This window comes from Xiphias gladius, chromosome 5 (genome assembly GCF_016859285.1).
Source record: "Xiphias gladius isolate SHS-SW01 ecotype Sanya breed wild chromosome 5, ASM1685928v1, whole genome shotgun sequence".
Lineage (NCBI taxonomy): Eukaryota > Metazoa > Chordata > Actinopteri > Istiophoriformes > Xiphiidae > Xiphias > Xiphias gladius.
Window position 1 is genome coordinate 7,888,105 of NC_053404.1, and position 15,000 is coordinate 7,903,104.

General features: G+C 37.6%; 1 protein-coding gene and 1 long non-coding RNA gene across 3 annotated transcripts in view; one reads left to right on the forward strand and one right to left on the reverse strand.

Moving 5' to 3' along the window:
• LOC120789721 overlaps positions 1 to 4,036 on the forward strand; it is a 7,664-nt gene extending 3,628 nt beyond the window's left edge. Inside the window, exons 3-4 of the long non-coding RNA XR_005707445.1 lie at positions 3,496 to 3,543; positions 3,637 to 4,036. This is a non-coding gene — a long non-coding RNA (uncharacterized LOC120789721). The remainder of the gene's footprint in view (positions 1 to 3,495; positions 3,544 to 3,636) is intronic.
• trdmt1 (tRNA aspartic acid methyltransferase 1) overlaps positions 1,961 to 15,000 on the reverse strand; it is a 17,905-nt gene continuing 4,865 nt past the window's right edge. The window contains exons 2-9 of one of the 2 annotated variants that reach the window (XM_040126655.1): positions 14,265 to 14,374; positions 11,682 to 11,791; positions 11,265 to 11,341; positions 9,871 to 9,942; positions 8,108 to 8,173; positions 5,533 to 5,602; positions 4,445 to 4,528; positions 1,961 to 2,426 (exon numbers count right to left, since the gene is read on the reverse strand). In XM_040126655.1, coding sequence (XP_039982589.1) covers positions 2,097 to 2,426; positions 4,445 to 4,528; positions 5,533 to 5,602; positions 8,108 to 8,173; positions 9,871 to 9,942; positions 11,265 to 11,341; positions 11,682 to 11,791; positions 14,265 to 14,316 — 861 coding nt within the window. In that variant the 5' untranslated portion in view covers positions 14,317 to 14,374 and the 3' untranslated portion in view covers positions 1,961 to 2,096. The remainder of the gene's footprint in view (positions 2,427 to 4,444; positions 4,529 to 5,532; positions 5,603 to 8,107; positions 8,174 to 9,870; positions 9,943 to 11,264; positions 11,342 to 11,681; positions 11,792 to 14,264; positions 14,375 to 15,000) is intronic. The other variant, XM_040126654.1, reaches the window with a different exon arrangement.

Genomic DNA, 15,000 nt, shown 5'->3' on the forward strand with positions numbered 1-15,000 from the left:
TACCAGAGCCAATTGATAACCATCTTTGTGACAGAAGTTATCCAGGACTGCCAATGTTATGCTCAGTGAAGCCAGGTAACTCAAAGAGAGCCAGACTAAGCTGAACTTGCTTCGTGATGCAGGCCCTTGATCCACCTACAGTCCTGGTTAAAATTTTTGGCACACCTGAATTGACCAATGACTAACTTAAATTTACCAATTTTGTATAATCAAAATATTTATGTCTAGTTACTGAACAAAAGAAAGTAAAAAAAAAAAAAAAACTTGCATAACAGTGAAATAATACAAACAGTTATTGGGACCCATCACTAATATTTGGTTGCAGAACCTTTGTTTGCAGGAGTCCTTTTTGCAGTGGCAGATTTCAGCTCTCTTTAAAGGTTTTCAATGGGATTTAGGTCAAGAGTAATTGCTGGCCAGTTTAAAACAGTCTATCTTTTCCTTTTTTAACCATTCTTTTATCCTGCTGGATATGCGCTTTGGGTCATTGTCCTACTGAAAGACCCAAAACCTTCGCCCTCACCTTCGTTTTCTGACACTGGGTAACTCATTTTGCTCTAAAATGCTGTGGTTATCTTCTGATTTCATCATTCCTTTGATACATTCAATGCCTCCACTACCAGAGGCAGTAAGGCAGCCCCACAACATGATTGAACCTTCACCATGTTTTACTGTAAGTAGGTTGTTCCTTATGGGCCCCTCTTCGTTGCCTATAAACAAATTGATGCATTGCATTCCCAAAGAGCTCTACTTTGGTTTCACCTGTCCGTAGAACATTATCCTAGAAAGACTGTGGCAAACATTTTGCAAACATTAGTCTTGTCATTAGTCATTTTGTGCCTCTCTTTCCATAGTGGTGTCCTCATTGGCCTTCGTCCATTGAGCCCTACTTGGTTTAGTGCGCAGTGTATGGTACAGGCTGACACCACCACTTCAGCTTGCTCCAGGTCAGCCCAAAGCTCTTTAGATGTCTTGCCTGGTGTTATTTCCACAATCCATACCAACCTTTACAGACTTCTCTCATTGAGTTCCTTCTTAGTGCCATGTCCTGGAAGCATGTTAACAGTTTTATGATTGTGGACTTTCCTGATAACATTTTTTGATAATAGCATTTCTGATGCTCTCAGAGAGCTTTCTTGTCTTCGCCATTGTCACAAAGAAACTGGAAACATCAGCCCCTTTTTATGCAGTAAAACCATCATTCATGTTTAATTCAGGTAATGTGAACACTGATAATTAAGCAAAGGTGAGTTTTATTTGTTTTTTATTTTGTTTGAGGAACTAATTTATATTCATCAAAAGGGTGCAAATAATTGTGTCGAGTGTACATTTTATGTCTGTATTTGTAATTTCACTATATGAAAGCATTTTTTGTTGTTGTTTGGAAAACTTTGGACATTTTATTAAATATTCTGAGTTTACAAAATTGGTCAATTTACATTTATTTCTGAAGACATTCTAAATTCTGTACTTAAAGTTCAGGGGTACCAATAAATCCAGCCAGGACTGTACTACAACCAAATATAATTTTTTTCAATGAGCTTCACTTTTTTTACCTTTTCCTGTGATCAGCCCTATTCTACATGGGAACCATAAATAGTAAAAGCTTAGTGTAAAGATTAGTGAACAAGCATACTGTCATTTACAGTTTATTGTAATGAGTTATTCATAATAGATAATATAAATACATTCTATCTAATATTTAACTTGAAAAGTCTATTAAATTTAATTGAATTTCAAACATTTAATAGGCATTAAGTAAATGGTTTACGTTTTCAACATTTTCACCACAGTTATCCCATTAATACGTCAATTTCTCCAATTTGTATTTATTATGTTATTTCTGTTTTTATCTCCAACTCACTCACTCACTCACTCACTCACTCACTCACTCACTCACTCACTCACTCACTCACTCACTCACTCACACACACACACACACACACACACACACAGATCTGCTTTGCATGTATTATTTGGCAAGTTCCAAAGTAAAACTGTAATGAACTGAATTACTTTTGAACGTCAATGCTGCAGCAGTTAAGATACTATTATTGTAATAATAATGAAACAAGTGAAGATAGGGACTACTGTACCTACCCTTTGGTAAAACAGACAGACCTTCTGCACGTGGGCTGAACAATGTCCAAGAGTAGAGCATATCGCAGCAGTGTTTTAGGAGGAAGGAGATAGTGTTCCATGTTTACTTCCATCTGTGGTTCCAGGAATTCTTGGATCTGCCTGACAAATAGATCGTTGTTCTGATTCATCTTTCTCTGGGCATCAAGTGTTGTCTCTAGTTTATACAGGACATGACCACCCTGCATTTCCTCTTCTGGCTGGCAGGTACATGGGCGGGTAGGATTCAAGACTATGGGCTGCTCAGAGGATTCCCTCTCAGCAGGATAGGGGAAGGCATCTGAAATCTAAGATTAGATAATATGTCAAAAGCCTTATATGCAGACATGACTAGGGTCCTAATATATAATAAATAAACGGATAAATATATAAATATAATAAACGAATTTGATTTCCTCAAGGGTCAGTTCATCCAAATTCTAAAAACATTACAGAGGGACAATTTCTTTGGTAGAAATAGTTTGCAACAAGGTCTGTTGATTATCCAGAGTAATAGTGAAAGCTTGAATTTCTTTAAATATAATTTTTCAGTGAGCATCACAATTTAAATTTGCTTCCGGTATAATTTTAGCTTACAGGCAGAAGTGATAATACCCTCATTTCACTATATTATTCAACAGCGCCTCCCAATGCTGTTATGTTTCTATCCTGTGGCCACAGCAAAGAAACACCTTCAGCAGAGGCACAAAGAGAGAATTTCATACTAAAAAGATTGTTACTTTGGAAGATACCCATTTTATTTGACTAACACTGGTGAAGCTTCATATAAGTTCCAACTGAACTTGAAATAATTTCTGCACAGAATGAGGGCTGTGGAAATTGTCCCCCATCACTTACATTGAAATTGCTTTAGGACGGGGCTTCTTTGCCATAAGTACCAACAGAAGGAATGATTACTTTAACCCTTTCTATGTAAATGCAGGCATTTGAAAATTGTTTTAAGATAGACCTCTTGCTAAATTACAGTATATGCAGTCATCAAATTGATTTCCACTGCTAAGCTGATGATACTAAGCTGCATGCGCCTGTTAAGATACATGGTCATTCTGAAATATGTGATCATTGCTGCATTTTCAGTTTGTAAAAGCACAACTACAAGAGCAGTTTGTCAAAATATGCACTGTAGTTTTAAAATTACTTTACTGATTTGAAATCAATTTCGTTCCTTGGGAGGTATTTTTTTGTACTGATCTCATTCAAAGCTACTGTTTCAAGTATGCTTTTTTGCTGTCATGATGGACTGAGATATGATTATCTCTAACCCCCAACTAAATTGATGTGTAAGTTTGTGTGTGTTTTTTGCAGTACTACTGCAATGCATAGATAAAAATCTTTTGTCTCTGTACATTTTTTCAGATGTGGGTATCCACAGTAAACCTGTTCATCTTCCTCATTGACAAAAACGTATGACCTTATTCATCCTAAAATTTCACTTTCTTAAACTTGTAGATTCCACTTTAATTTTAACTTTAATTTTTTAGTCTGTCTTCTTTCCAGGTCATCATGATGGACAGGTCATCGAGTGGCACATGTCCTATCTGTTTGGCAGCACCTGGAAGTAGCTCGACGTTCTCCCAGATCATATTCATCATATATGTTTATAATCTAAAATTTTGTCATCCCGGTTGTCCATACTGTAAATCTACTATGTTGCTCTAATCTGTACACACATCATCTACTGCATGTTTGTCCATCCTGAAATAGGGATCCTTCCTCTGCTGCTCCTCCTGAGGTTTCTTCCATGTATTCTTTTTTTTTTGATTAAAAGGTTTTTTTGAGGGAGTTTTCCCTTAGTTGATTCAATTGTTTAAGGACACAGGATGTTTTATGCTGTACTGATTGTAAAGCCTCTTGAAGCAAATTTGTGATTTGTGATATTGGGCTATATAAATAAAAACTGGAAGAACTGTGTCACTTAAAAGTTTCCACCCATCACCTCACAGAACAACTTGTTATGCTGTGCTGCCTATAAGCTCAGGGTTATTCTGTTTTGTTTTCTGCCTTCTATCTGAACGTGCCTCTCAAGATTATGTTACTGGGCAGCATTCACATGACACTTCTTTGTCAGTTATTTGTAGTTTATGTACCATTTCCGAACTAAATTACACTAGGCAATTTGTGCCGCAGTTCTTAGTACTTAACTAAACAATTACAGCTGTGACAGATTTTCACAAAAGGACTGAAAATGTGGAAAACATGCAATATTAATAGCTCTGATGTCAGCTTTGGTTAACCATGGAAGCTAGCACTAAAATGTTACATTGTTAAATTTCATGATACCAGGATAACTGTCAGTAAGCCTCACCTTTAAACGTGTCTGGGTGCTTAGGTTTTCTGTTGCAATCTTAGCAATCAGGAAATAACGCAGTCTTGAATTTGGGATGCCAACCTGGATTTGTGAATATAAAAGTGATAAAAATATAACTTACTACAGTGCACTCAGAAAGCATTCAGACCCCTTTACCTATTTCACATTTTGTTATGCAGCCGTATGCCAAAATAGTTTAAATTCATTTTTTCCCCTCATTAATCTACACTCAGTGTCCCGTAATGACAAAGCAAAAACAGAATTTTATACATTTTTGCTAATTTACTAAAACGGAAAAAATGAAATGTCATATTGACCTAAGTATTCAGCTCCTCGACTGAGTACTTAGTTGAAGCACCTTTGGCCGCGATTGAAGCCTTAAGTCTTCTTGGGTATGACGCAATAAGCTTTGCACAGCTGGATTTGGGGATATTCTGCCATTCTTCTCTGCAGATCCTCTCAAGCTCTGTTGCAAGTGAACCTTCAAACCAGTCTGAGGTCATCAGTGCTCTGGACCAGGTTTTCATTAAACATATGATAGATACCTGCTGAAAAATGCCTCCACAGCATGATGCTGCCACCACCATGATTCACCTTTTGGATGGTATTGGGCAGGCGATGAACGGTGCACGGTTTCCCTCAGATGTGATGCTTAGAACTGAGGCCAAAGATTTCAATCTTGGTTTTATTAGACCAGAAAATCTTGTTTCTCAGAGTCCTTTAGGTGATTTTTTGCAAACTCCAAGTGGGCTTTCATGTGTCTTTCACTGAGGAGAGGCTTCCGTCTGGCCACTCTGCCATAAAGCCCAGATCGGTGGAGTGCTGCAGTGATGGCTGTCCTTTTGGAAGTTTCTTCTATTGCCACAAAGGATCTCTGGAGCTCAGCCAGAGTGACCAAAAGGTTCCCTCTCTTATAGAGAGAGTTGGGAAAAAATCAATTTAAGCGATTTTAGCATAAGGCTGCAACATAAGAAAATGTGAATAAAGTGAATGAGTCTGTATACGTTCTGAATGGACTGTATGTACAGCTTCAGGAGTACATATGTATTTAATGAAATCAGTCATACAGTATGAGTATGTCTTACACTTGTGGGTGAGACCATCATCTCTTGGAAAGTATATCCACATTCCATCAGTGTTTTCACCAAAAGTTCCCTAGAGAGTGGAAGTATAATATGAGGACAGATTAATTCTCAAATGAAATGTCTTTACCTATGCAGCATGCCATCACAGTGGTTTATAAGAGTGAAATTAGAATGATTCCAAATCCTGGTTGAGAAACAGAAGACCTAATAGTGCTTAAACGTGCAAAAAAGCAAAACAAAACGTTTACTTATGACACATAGGCAAATTTCACTCTTCAACTTAAGGCGAGTGATAATATTAAATAGCTGATAACAACAACATAATTATTATTAAAAAGGAAAGGAAAATAAAGGAATAAAATAAATTTAAAAAATAAATGTGAAAATAAATGAAAATGCTTTTAAATATTTTTATATTTTGTTATTTCTCTTATTATATTTCCACATTTATTCATTTTTATTTATTTCTCTTCGTATTTCCACATTTTTTAATTTACTAATTTATTCTTTTATTTATTCCTCTTTATATTTCCACATTAATTTTCTTGTTCTTTCACAGATTTTTTCTTTTTTTATGGCACTCCTATGACTCCATATAACACCAGTCACTCCTGAGAGTGAATACCTTATAGATGAAAAGGTACCATTAAAGATTTCTCAATTTCAACATTCTAAAAATTAATAGGCTTGTCTTAAAGGATAACAAGACTTATTCCAGTCAAATGCAAGAGAGGTGTCCTTCCTCTACGTACTGTGTACTCTCTGTTTCATAATGGACTACAATCACTGTTCCAGTCAAGTTATACAAAACATACTAAGACACTGTCCAGCTCCAGGCAGCAACTGAGAGAGCATCTACTGTAAGGGTTCAAATGTTGACATTGGACTGGATCCCCCTACTGTCACTTAGGCCTCTTCAGCATCTTTGCCTCATACCTGTCCCTCATTGCACCCCCCCCAATGCTATGGTACCCCTTAATGGAAGTGCATTTCCCATCTTGAAAACTTATGAACTCCGGGGGCCCTGGTGGCCTAGGCGTTAAGGTCCCAATCATGAACCGCATCTTTTTCCCTGTCATCTTTCTCCTGTCAGCTATTTAATAAAGACATAAAAATTAAACTATACAGAACTATAGGGCTATGAATAATAAGAAACCCCAAATTTACATGAAATTCTGGGGCAATCTCCGGTCTATAATATTAAAAAATACAAACATTAGCAAAGATCCTAATCTGTGCTTAAATTATCAACCTTTATTACATAAACACATGCTGTTTGCTCACTGGTTTTAGACAGTATTTCTAACCGTAGTAAAAACCTGACTACACAGGTTTTGCGCAACATGGAGGTTGAGAAAAATGTAGGAACATTCGATGATGTTCATCACCTCCTTGGTACTATTCACCGTAAAACTAAATTTCAATCAACATGTGCAACACGCAACATCAACATGTCAGTTGATGCTTAAAATGCATTACTGATAAATGCGAAAACATACAGTATGAATAGTTCCATCTTTGATATACAGTAACAAATGGTTCAGATGGAGTTGCCTGGTTTTAGCATTGCTATTTTTGCTTTCTCTTGAGCCACTAGCTGCAAGAATGTCATTGAGTTAACTGTTTAGTCACACAGACTGTGTGACTAAACATTTTCTCAGCTTAAAGAGAGAGTTCTTCATTTGACATGAAGTACTTACAGGTGCTGCTGTTGAAGCCACTTTGTACCACAGTCAGTATAAAGACAACATTTGAGGCAACTCCAAGTGAACTTTCATACCAACTTCCATTGTGGTTAGCGCTCTTTTCATTTTTATGAAAAGAAACAACCATGACTTACCTTCACATGCATTAAAGACACACAGCAAGTTTACATAATGTCTGTTTTCTTCAAACTACAAAAAAGGAGAGTTGCCCGAGATTTTAAACTCTCAAACAAAACATGCTGGGAAGTCTGTTAATATGCTAGTTTTGTTTCTTACTTGAGTGAACCATCAGCAGTTCATTCATTCAACTCAGCATTTCAAGAACAGCTCATAGATACATAGATAGATAGGATTTATTGATCCTGTGAGGGAAATTGTCATATTGTTTTTAAGTTCGAAAGTGGTCTGAAAATTATACTTGACATTCTAACTTGAATTATCTTAAAATTAACTTACATATTAACATTAAATTAACGAGAAAAGACCTGTTGATTCCACTAAATTCCTGTATGATGTTTTACAGTATTGTTAGACCATCAATCAAACCATCGAAAGCAAATCCTTCCAACCCTAAGCTAGTAAACCACCTCATGTTCTCAAAATAGAGCAGTGCATGTCTGTGGATGTTCTAAGTGCATTTCATAACATACTTGGTTTTGAAATGTATGCATGCAAATCCTGAGAACAACAGAAATTCGGAAATAGTAAAATTGTAGTACATTATCTATGACTTGTAATTATCCATGACTTGTTGATAAGACATGAAAGAAATAATTTGCAAGATTTCAATGCTATCTGCCTAATGTACATGTTGCTTACATGGAGACCTTTCAGGTCTTTGAATGAACCCTTGCTGTCTTTATCATTACCTGGCAGAGGAGCTCTCAAAGCCTTTTACATTTTCCAGCAGGATGAAGCGGGGCAGCCTGCGCAGCCTGGTATCCATCGGCATATGCAAGTTCAGAAGAAAATATGAGAGGGTTGTTTGACAGAAAGCATCCTTTTAAGATATTCATCAATAGCCCACCACAGAGAGAACAGACCTTGGCCCTCATTTATAAAGCTGTGTGTGTAATCCACATCTCATACCTCTCCCACTACACTTCCACAATGCATAAATGGTCAGTGCAAAACCCCCTGTGATAATGTGTGGGAGATTGCTGGCTTCTGATTGGAAGGATAAACGAAACTGAACCAGAGCTGCTTTTTGAACAAGACGAGGGTCACGAAAATGTATTAATTTGTGGTTTTCGCAAAATAAAACAAATGTAAACAAAAACAAAATAAAATTTGATGGCTGCAGCATTTAAACAAACTGGTCAGACATGAAAGTGGATAACATGAAATTCACTGCTGTACACCTTCAGAGCATAGGTGATGAGGTGATAGGTGACAGAGACTGGTGATGGCAAAAGCACTTTTCAGTCACAGCAGTGATTGCAGTGTGTTCTGTGAGACTGGTACCCCGGGCTGAATGGCCCTGTGTTAACTAAAGCTATTTTGCCCAAAAACTGAAAACTCTTCTTAATTTCTTTAAAGATATTCAAAGACTCCTATAACTAATAGTTATGTAATACAGCATAGACATAAATTGTGAAGATTTTGGCTAGCCTGTTTCTCTTAAAAGTGAGAGCTGCTTATGGAATAATTGGCAGTGTACTACAAGCAGAAACACAATATAAGAATATATGACACGGTGTATATACACTGATTAGCCACAACATTAAAACCAGTACCAGTTTTAATGGTTTATAACAATAAATGAAATAAAATAAAATTATACACACACAGAAACACACACACACACACACACACACACACACACACACACACACACACACACACACACACACACACACACACACACACACACACAGAAACACAAACACAAACACACACAGCTGAGCACGCCAGTGCTTTTCTTCTTCTTAAGAATGTATCAAATTGTTGATTTGGCCACTCCTAAAGTTTCTGCCATCTGTCTGACAGGGTAGTATTGTTTTTTCAGGTTAATGATGGCCTCCTCACTTGCATTAACATGTCTTTGGACCGCATATTGAGAATTCTCATGAACGGCTACCAAGTGCAAATTTAACACTTGGAATCAACTCCAGACCTTTAATGCTTTTAATTTATCATGTAATAATGAGGGAACAGCCGGCCATAAAATTGATCTACAGTTAACTCTCCAATTACTTTTGAGCCTCTGAAAATGAGAGACTATGTATATAAAAATATGATGTACTTAAACATTTAACTGATATATAGTAATAATAGTAATAAAAAACCTAGACTGTTCATGTAAAAAAAGACTCACCACTCGGTCATTTTGAACTGGCACGTAACCACTGTCTAACTTTCCATACATAAAAATGATACTGAGAGGTGTTTTCTTCTCAAGGAAACCCTCTTTGGCTGATACTTATGGTATTACTGTTTAGAAATTTCCCCAACAGTTGTTGGCTAAAACTTGTTCTATAGCTAGTTCATACAGTGTTAATAATGGAAGTTATAATTAAGCATCTCTTGGGCTAGAAAATTGCACTCTTTCAAACTGCAATTTCAATATAAAGTATTTTTTCATTCAGGCCAACAAGAGAGCAATAAAAAGCTAAATCTGGAGATTAAAAACCTTGGCAGAAGATCAAGGAGGTAGAGGAGGCTCTTGGTTCTGGGGTCATGAATGTCACCCTTAAGTCCTATCCTGCATAGAGAAAAAACAAAGATTTCAATGTTAAAAAACATTTCAAATTTATAAAAGCCATTTAATACAGCAATTTAGGAAAAAAGTTACTATTATGATTAAACAAAATGAAAGTTAGGGAGTTGATGTGTAAAATGAGTAAAAATGCAGAAAAAGGACCAAAGGGCTACAAAAAGGTGCAAATCGAGTAAAGAAGTGCTGCACTGATGGCCAAATACCAGACAGCTTGGCAATAAATCAAAAATCAAAAACAAATTAATCAAAACCGAAACTATACTGGCATTCAGTACAGCACATAGTTCTACCAAGGCAAAAAATGCCCTATCTTGCAGTGTTAAAAAAGGTGAAAAAAAAAAATCCCGGATATACCCCTTTAACCAGCTCTGCACTAAAATGTAATGGTTTCTGCCCTGGCCCATGCCCCATCTGTCAACCAAGTTTGGTGCAAATCAGTTCTGTTCGTATTGCGTAGTCCTGCTGGAAAATAAACTAACCAACAAAAAAATAAATCTAAAAACAGACATGGGTGAAAACATAACCTCCTTTGCAGAGGTAATTATGTTTATTTAACCAGACTAATTTAAGTCAAGTTGATTAATTCATTCCTTCATACAGGCTGCCCCCACCCCTGTAATGCACCTGAAAGTACAAGGAATCTAACCTTGGTAGTAGAACACAACCAGTCAGATTGCTGTGTTGGTTCATTTCACAAGCTACTGTGGCACAAGTTGCAAAAAACTGAGTCATGGTTATAGGAGTAATGTGTCCTAATGCAAAGGGCGTTGCACCCTCTGTGTAGCCAGAGACTGGTAAGAGTGCCTATGCTAGTCATGTTTTGGCTCATCAATGTACAGTATCTGTGGCAGTGAGAGGAGTATGCCATGTCAGTGTAACGATGGCTTTGCCACATGAAGTGTTATTCAAATGTATTTATAGCATAACAAATCTCACTGACTTTGGTGATCACCCTGACCGTTCCACCAGCAGGTCCTATTTGAGCAGGTCCTACTGGGAATAGCCACTACTGTGGCTGTAGACCCCTATTCTTGTATTCTCCTATCTTCTCAATATACTGGAGTCTATCCAGCTTGCATTTGGCAGGCATGCGTCTATTACAGCGCAAATCAATAGAAAACTCACATTCATACGTATGGGCAACTTATAGTTTCTAATTCACCTATTACTTTTGGAGGGTACAGAGAGCACAAAGATGAAACATATACAAACAAGAAAGGAATTAATAAACAGCACAAAAAATGTTTCTCTGACTGATGTTCTACAATTTATTGGATCACAATGCATACAAAACATATAAGACCTACCTGGTGAAAGGCTGGCAGGGAGGGCTCATCAAAATCACGTCAAAAGATAATTTATTGAAGTCATCTAGTGTTATGCCCTAAAAGTAAAATCAAAAATAAAAGTTTTAAGTTTTTAAAAATTTTAACATTACAAAGTTAAAAACTGAGGCCAGGCCATTGCTTTGGGTTTGTGAGTCAATACACCCCTATGAGTGTGTACGTGTTTTAATTATGTTGGTCATCTGTCCCTTCATCCTTGATACACAACTGTAACTGTTAAGGGTAACAGGGAGGCTGGAGTATCTCATACCATGCGAAAGGCAATCCAACAACCTGACAGTACTGCAGAGCAACAGTCTATTTGAGCTGCATAGACAGTTGAATCACTGTTTTGTTCAGATGCAAGAAGTCATGCCTAAACCCTTCACTATCACGCACCTCAATGGTCTTGTTCAGGAGCGGGGTGTCGGGGAAATTGTGCCTGTAGATCTGATTGGCCGTGGTGTTTATGTCGATAGCAGCCACTACCTGGCCAGGTATGCCACTCTCTGGAAGAAGAAAAAAACAGATTATAAACCACAGATAAAAGAATTTTTAATCTTGATCCAGCTACTGTTAATTACATGCTTTTAGCTCAACAGCAAACTCCAGTGCATAAAGTTACTTGATTTATAACTATTTTATCAGTTTTATTTCTTACTAGTTTTTTTTTATTATTATCACTAGTTTTATCTTCTGCCTTATTCATTTGCTTTAATAAACTAATGTTGACAAAAATTCCAATTCAAAAAATGGTCCACTAACACGACATTATAAAGAGTTTGTTCACAGCGACAGTTTAGGCTCATTGCTTAAGGTCAGTTGTTACCACTGGAAAAAAGTATGGAATTTCAGTCCCATGCTAACAGGTAGCTGTATAAAGTTCTTTAAGAAAGCAGTCAGACCTCTTCACTTTGCTTATATTTTATGTTGCAGCCCTATGCTAAAATCATTTGACTAAATTTTTCTTTCATCAACCTGCAATGACAACGCGAAAACTGAAATTTGCAAATTTATTGAAAAGGAAAAACTGAAATATCACATTGACACAAGTATTCTGACCCTTTGCTATAACACTTTAAGTTAAGCGCAAGTGCCTCTTCTTCTTTTGATCATCTGCAGCACTCTATCAATCTGGGCTTTATGGCATAATGGCCAGACAGAAGCCTCTCATCAGTGAAAGACACGTGAAAGTCCGCTTGGAGTTTGCAAAAAAGCACCTAAAGCATTCTCAGTGAGAATCACTGTGATGACAGGGAAAAAGATGCGGTTCATGATTGGTACCTTAACTCCTAGGCCACCAGGGCCCCCGGAGTTCATAAGTTTTCAAGATGGGAAGTGCACTTCCATTAAGGGGTACCATAGCATTGGAGGGGTCTGCATTGAGGGACAGGTATGAGGCAGAGATGCTGAAGAGGCCTAAGTGACAGTAGGGGGATCCAGTCCAATGTCAACATTTGAACCCTTACAGTAGATGCTCTCTCAGTTGCTGCCTGGAGCTGGACAGTGTCTTAGTATGTTTTGTATAACTTGACTGGAACAGTGATTGTAGTCCATTATGAAACAGAGAGTACACAGTACGTAGAGGAAGGACACCTCTCTTGCATTTGACTGGAATAAGTCTTGTTATCCTTTAAGACAAGTCTATTAATTTTGAGAATGTTGAAATTGAGAAATCTTTAATGGTACCTTTTCATCTATAAGGTATTCACTCTCAGGAGTGACTGGTGTTATATGGAGTCATAGGAGTGCCATAAAAAAAGAACAAATATGTGAAAGAATAAGAAAATTAATGTGGAAATATAAATATTTATTCACATTTTCTTATGTTGCAGCCTTATGCTAAAATCATTTAAATTCATTTTTTCCCAACTCTATCTACACTCAATATTCCATAATGACAAAGTGAATGAAGTTGAAGGAACTGCCTGCACAGCTCAGAAACAGGATTGCATCGAGGCACAGATCTGGGGAAGGCTAAAAAAAAATTATGCGTCATTGAAGGTTCCAGCACAGTGAGCACAGTGGTTTCCATAATTCTTAAATGGAAGAAGTTTGGAACAACCACGACTCTTCTCAGAACTGGCTGCCTGGACAAACTGAGCAATCAGGGGAGAAGGGCCTTTGTAAGAGAGGTGACCAAGAACCTGATGGTCACTCTGGCTGAGCTCCAGAGATTTGTGTGTGGAGATGGGAGAAACTTCCAGAAGCACAACCATTACTGCAGCACTCCATCAATCTGGGCTTTATGGCATAATGGCCAGACAGAAGCCTCTCCTCAGTGAAAGACACGTGAAAGTCCGCTTGGAGTTTGCAAAAAAGCACCTAAAGCATTCTCAGTGAGAATCACTGTGAGAAACAAGGTTCTCTAGTCTGATGAAACCAAGAATGAAGTGTTTGGCCTTCATTCTGAGCGTCATGTCTGAAGGAAACCAGGCATTACTCATCACCTGCCAAATACCATCACAACGGTGAAGCTTGGTGGTGGCAGCATCATGCTGTGGGGGTGTTTTTCAGCAGCAGGGACAGGGAGACTGATCAGGGTTGAGGGCAAGCTGAACAGAGAAAAGTACAGAGGTATCCTTAATGAAAACTTGGTCCAGAGTGCTCAGGACCTAGCATAGGGAATACTCTGTGAATGTCCTTGAGTGACCCAGCCAGAGCGCGGAGAGACCTGAAAATGGCTGTCTACCAACGGTCCCCGTGTAACCTGACAGAGCTTGAGAGGATCTGCAGAGAAGAAGGGAAGAAAATGCCAAAATCACAAAAAGTGTGCAATGTAATATTTCCGTTTTTCCTTTTCAATACATTTGCAAAAAATTCTAAAATTAGATTTTTGCTTTCTCATTATGGGGTATTGAGTGTAGATTAATGAGGGGAAAATTAATTTAAACTATTTTAGCATTAGGCTGCAAAATAACAAAATGTGAAAAAAGTGGTCTGAATACTTTCTGAATGAATTGTATGAAAGGGGATAGTAACCTTTATCTTTGGTGTCAGATGTGAATGGCTTCCTTGATCTTTCTCTTGCCATCCCATTACTCCTGTACTCCTGGACCTTCCACCCCTTCCAATTTAGCAGTTTTGGTCAGCTGTTAACAGATAGCTGAGGTTTGTTTCCAGTGTCCATTTACTTTTTTCCAGGATGATTCCCATTTTACTGACATCGTGACTCATGCTCTTGTCACATGCATCTGACTTTTTGTGGTGAGGCAAATAAAATGGCTGTGTGAACTTGATCGAGGCATTTGGGGCTGGATACAATTAACAAAGAGGTAAGTGACCTTAAACAGAATTCAAATTGACTTGAATAAATGAAGAGAAGCACAAAGTCAAGAAAGACATTAAGTCAGAACTCAGTGAACTAAAGTAAGAAATATATCAGTAATGTTCGGATCTTCAAAATACCAGAGGAGAAAGCGCACAAATCAGCTACAAAGTTTGTTGAGCAACTTCTCAGAACTTAGCTCTTGCTACACCCCGACATAAACCTAGTGCTAGCCCAGAAACTGAAGCGTATTTTAACGCCAACATTCATTGGCAAATTTTTGGAAATTAAATGCCAAAAGAATGGTCCTAAAAATAGCTTGGCAAAAGAAAACTGTCCTGAAAGGACCACAGCTGATTTTTGACCTCAGCTATGCAAAACATATGGTCTAGACCGAGATCAACAAAATACTGAAGGAGAACAGAGACAAAAGAATACATTTCCACATGC